Raw genomic sequence first — 5000 nt, 5'->3', positions numbered from 1 at the left:
ACCATGATAAGATTTCAGGTATTTTGCCTTTGTTGGATGTAAGTGTAAGTGCTGGAAGCCCTCAACTTTCATTAACTACTGATATTGCTAGGAGTCTTTTGAGGCAACCCACTGCCCCTCTACCCAAATTCCAAAGTAAGGAAGGTGAGGATTTTTTGAAATTCATTAGAGAATTTGAAACCACGACCCAAAGTTTTAATTATCCAGACAGGGACTTGCTCTTACTTTTGAAACAACAAGTAGAAGGTAGGGCTAAATGTTTACTTGGCTCATTGGAGGCCGACAAACAAAGTTACAACGATGCCAAAGACTTATTGACTAAGGCATTTGCCTCGACTGAATTACGAAAATCGGCTGTAATGAAGAAATTAACTTGTCTAAATCTCAAAGAAGGAGAGGACCCTTTTGTCTTCTTTTCAGAACTTAGAAATATAGTCGAAAATTTCAAATATTTGCATATTGATGTTGAGGAGGTTGTTAGATATTTTGTTTGGTCTGCAATGAATGATAGATTTAAGTTTCATCTGGTTCATATCACTAATGTGACTCATCCATCATTTCAGCAAATTGTAGATAATTTCTTTACAGCATGTGAAAGGTATGAACAGGGTCAGACGAAAGGTAAATTGTCTGTCAGGGATAAAGTTGTAACTCATTTAAAGCCATTACAGGAAAAGACTAGTACCATGGCTCTTAAAACTAAGACTGTTCCCGCCAAAGCTTGTAATTTTTGTTCCAAGGCCGGTATTTCTGATAATGATCATTTAAGTTACAAGTGTACTAAGTATGCTACCCCTTCTGACAAAATTTCTTTATTAAATTTGCATAAAGGTTGTGTAAAATGTGGTAATTTCAATCATTTCACTAAAGCATGTAAGTTCAGATTTCGAAGACCCTGTTCACATTGTTCGCAGTATCACATGGAGTATCTTTGTGGGAAACTTAGTCCTGACAGGTGTAATAGTAAAGAAGAGTCTTCCAAGGAAGCAAGCAGTGGGATAGCAGTATTGCCAAATGTTACCACAGGTTCAGTTCTCCCTACTTTCACATTTTGTGTAAATGGTCAAAATAAGCTTCACAGGGGTCTTAAGGATTCAGGGTCACAAAATACTTTTATATCTAGCAAGCTAGCTTCCTCTTATAATTTAAAGTCTTTGACTACCAATGTTAAACTTACTGTGAAAGTGTTTAATGGTCAGAAGGAATATTCTACTAGTCTTGTTGAAGTTCCTATAAAGCTGGGGAATGAAATTTTTACTATTTCTGCTTTAGTTGTACCCTCTATAAACCTGCAATTAAATTTACCTTGTCTTGGTCAGGTAGTTAGTGTAATGCAGAGTAAAAATTTTGTATTTGCTGACAAGCTTTTATCAGCCAGTTCTCAGGGTATTGATGACATTCAGCTTTTGTTAGGAGTAGATTTTTCACATTGTCTTTTGGGAAGAGATGTAGTGATAGGAAGTCCTAATTCGTCTATTTATATTGAGACTACTTTAGGAATAATGCTTATGGGGAATGTTGATAGGTTCCTAATTAATCTTACTTCACTTAATGGTAAAGACAGTTTATCCTCGAAACCACTGGGGGGCGAAAATTCTAATGCTGAAAAAGGTACATATAATATCCCTTGCCATTCTTATTTTCTAGCTACTACTGTATCTATTAATGATGAATTTAACGAGCTCAATGACATGACGACAAATTGTTCATTCACAGTACTTTCAGATAAAGGAACTATTATTGATAGGAAACTGCAAGAAGCAACTGATCAAATCCTGAATATGGAGAGCCAATTTTATTTGAACTATGATCAGAAAGTTTACAGTGATGAATCTAATCAGCTCAATAATTCTCTCGTGGATTACATTTTGAGAAATTTGCACACGAGAAGTGATGGGCGTATAGTTGTTCCCTTGTTATGGAATGGGAAGGTATCACACCTTCTTTCGAGAAATGAGTCTCTTTCCAAGGCTATTCTTCAATCTAATTTGAAAAAGTTACTTCGTAAGAAAGGTTCCTTACAGTTGGTGGATAACTGCATAAAGGAACAATTAAATATGGGAATTATTGAACCAATTTTTGACTTGGAAGTATTTAAGGCTGAATACCCTAACTATTCATTCTTACCTCATATGCCAGTTTTTAAGTCAGAAAGGGATCTACGAAATGTCGCATAGTGTTTCTTTCTAATTTGCAGGAATCCTATAAGAAACTGTCATTGTCACATAATCAATGTATGTATGCTGGGCCTAACCTAAATCAAAAGCTTTCATCTGCATTTCTTAATATTAGTTTTGATGAAAAAATTTTAATTTTTGATTTGAAAAAAGCTTTCAATATGTTGGTTTAAGTGAAATTGATCAGTCTAGACTATTGTTATTTTGGTTTCGGAATGTTAGCGCAGGTGATTACACTCCCGTTGCTTATAAAAATGTCAGGCTTTCATTTGGACTTCGGTGTAGCCCATTTCTTTTGATGACTTCATTGTATTTTATGTTAATTTTAACTTCCAGTAATGATTCAAGGATTGATGAACTGAAGAAACTTATTTATGCCTTAATATATATGGATAATGGTGCTATTACCATGAACAGCTCTGATGACCTAAGGTGGGCCTATAAGCAGTTAGATGATATATTCAGACCCTTTAAATTTGAAACTCAGCAGCTGATAACCAATGATATTGATCTGCAGTCTGACATAGATCAGTCAGTTCTTACTCCTGAAGTCAATAAATTGTTTGGGCTTGAATGGAACAGACTTTCGGATGATATTTTCACTAGGCCAATTAACCTTGACCCAGGAGCTAACACTAAAAGATTAATTCTTAGGTCCATTGCCTCCCAGTTTGACATTTTTGGTTTCAACTTGCCTTTATTTAACCGATGTAGGCTTTATATGCATAATTTGCAGTGTCAAAAGGGTTTGAATTGGGATCAGACTCTTAACAGTCAACAGCTCAAAGACTGGAGGAATATCTGTAGGCAATGTAATTCATTGCCCCCTCTCAAAGTAACTCGGTTTGTGGGTCGAAGGGATGGTGAGTATAATATAGTTTTTACTGATGCCAGTTGTGACATATATGGGTGTGTCATTTATCTACTGAATGTTGAGTCTGGCAAACTTACCTTTGTTAATGCTAAAAATCGGTTGGTTAATACCCAATTGAAAGGTAAATCCATACCATCTTTAGAGATCCACGCCATTAATTTAGGAGTTGAGCAATCTATTGATCTTTATTTGGATCTTGCTGGTCCCAGTTGCATAAAACCTATAAAGGTGACAAAGATTTGTCTTTTTTCAGATTCTTCTTGTGCCCTGCAATGGTTAATAAGTTCTTCTCTTCAACTTAAGAAAATGAACCAATGTTCTACTTTTGTAATGAACAGAATCTATAGCATACAAAAACTTTGTGAAACATATCCTGTTCAATTTGGGTTTATTAATGGCAAGGAAAATCCTGCAGATATGGTAACCAGGTGCACGTCATATAAATTGTTGATGAAATCTTGTTTTCTTTCAGGCCCGGACCTGACTAATATTCGGGCACCTGACATGCAGTTCACTATTCCTAAAGAGGGTTATCTTTCAGGAAATTACTTGAATATTTCTAATGTTCCTTTAGTTAAGAGAGAATGCTTGGTTAATATTTCAGATTTTTCAGATTTCAGAAGACTGGTTTTGCTGTACCGTCGGTGTATAATATGCATATACAAATGGAAAGCTAAAGTGAGAAGGGAAGTTAAGGTACAAGAAAAGAATTTTTTCTCTTTAGCTCTTGTCCATTTGATTTTGAATGATCAACAAAGTCATTTTGCTGATGTTTTAGAACATTTTTCCAAAGGTTTTTCTGCAGTAAAGGATATACCAGGTATAGTTTCTCAGTTGAATGTGTTTGTTGATAACAATGGCATTTTGAGGGTGAAGAGCAAATTTAAGAATGAGAAAAAATTTCCTATTCTATTATCTAGGGACAGTCATTTAACTAAGTTAATTATAATTGATATTCATCATAAATTAGCTCATTCTGGGTGCTATGCTGTTCTTGCTGAACTCAGAAGACACTATTTTATTCCTAGAAATTTTTCATTGGTAAAAAAGATTCTGAGGCAATGTGTTCACTGCAAAAGATTTAGCGCAAGACCTGTTAATTTAAATCAAAATTGTTACAGGGAATTCAGGGAAGACCCACCAGCTGTACCTTTTGGCAATATTTTTGTTGATTATATTGGTTCTTTTACAGTTAAGCTGGAGAAAGAAAATGTTAAGGTATGGCTATTATGTTTTACTTGCACTTGGTCTCGTGCAGTTAATTTGAAAATTTGCAGAACACTTAGTGTGCCTGATTTTCTTAGGGCATTTTCTATTCATTGCTTCGAATTTGGCATTCCACAGTTGTGCATTAGTGACCTAGGGTCACAAATAGTTGCAGGAGCTAATGTTATAACTTCATTTTTGAATGATCCCCACACTCAATTGTATTTTGAGGAGAGAGGTGTTAAACCTTTGACTTTTCAACAGTATTTTAAAGGGTGTAGTCAGTTAGGCTCCATGGTCGAGGTTTGTGTCAAGTTAACAAAGAGGCTTCTATATGGGTCCATCAAGAACAATATTCTTTCTTTCTTTGATTTAGAGTTTACTGTGTGTCAAGTTGTCCACTTGGTAAACAGACGGCCAATATCTTTTAAAGAGGCTCTTAGGGATAGTGCAGCGGAAGACCTTCCTGAACCAATAACTCCCGAGATGTTAATAAGAGGGTATGAGCTTTCTTCCCTCAATATCATTCCCGATTTATCACCTTTACCCGAGGATAAAGAATTTGTTCCTTGTAGAACTACTAATAAATTTGAACAGTTGTCTAAAATTAGGAATAAACTTTTAGATATTTACCATCATGAGTTTTTGCAGACCCTTTTAAGCCAGGCGGTTGATAGAAAGGGTAGATATCGCCCTGTAACTCATCATCCTCTAAAACCAGGTGACATTGTTTTAATTAAGGA

The 5000-nt window shown here is 35.4% G+C and overlaps 1 protein-coding gene across 1 annotated transcript in view; it reads left to right on the top strand.

The window, feature by feature from the left end:
- Positions 1–2394: 2394 nt before the first annotated feature.
- LOC137636084 (uncharacterized) overlaps positions 2395–5000 on the top strand; it is a 3990-nt gene continuing 1384 nt past the window's right edge. The window contains exon 1 of the mRNA XM_068368507.1: positions 2395–5000. This exon is cut by the window's right edge and continues 842 nt beyond it. Coding sequence (XP_068224608.1) covers positions 2476–5000 — 2525 coding nt within the window. The 5' untranslated portion in view covers positions 2395–2475.

Source organism: Palaemon carinicauda, unplaced genomic scaffold (genome assembly GCF_036898095.1).
Source record: "Palaemon carinicauda isolate YSFRI2023 unplaced genomic scaffold, ASM3689809v2 scaffold2273, whole genome shotgun sequence".
NCBI lineage: Eukaryota > Metazoa > Arthropoda > Malacostraca > Decapoda > Palaemonidae > Palaemon > Palaemon carinicauda.
The sequence above is the reverse complement of the archived record's forward strand: the minus strand, read 5'-3'. Positions and strand labels throughout refer to the sequence as shown.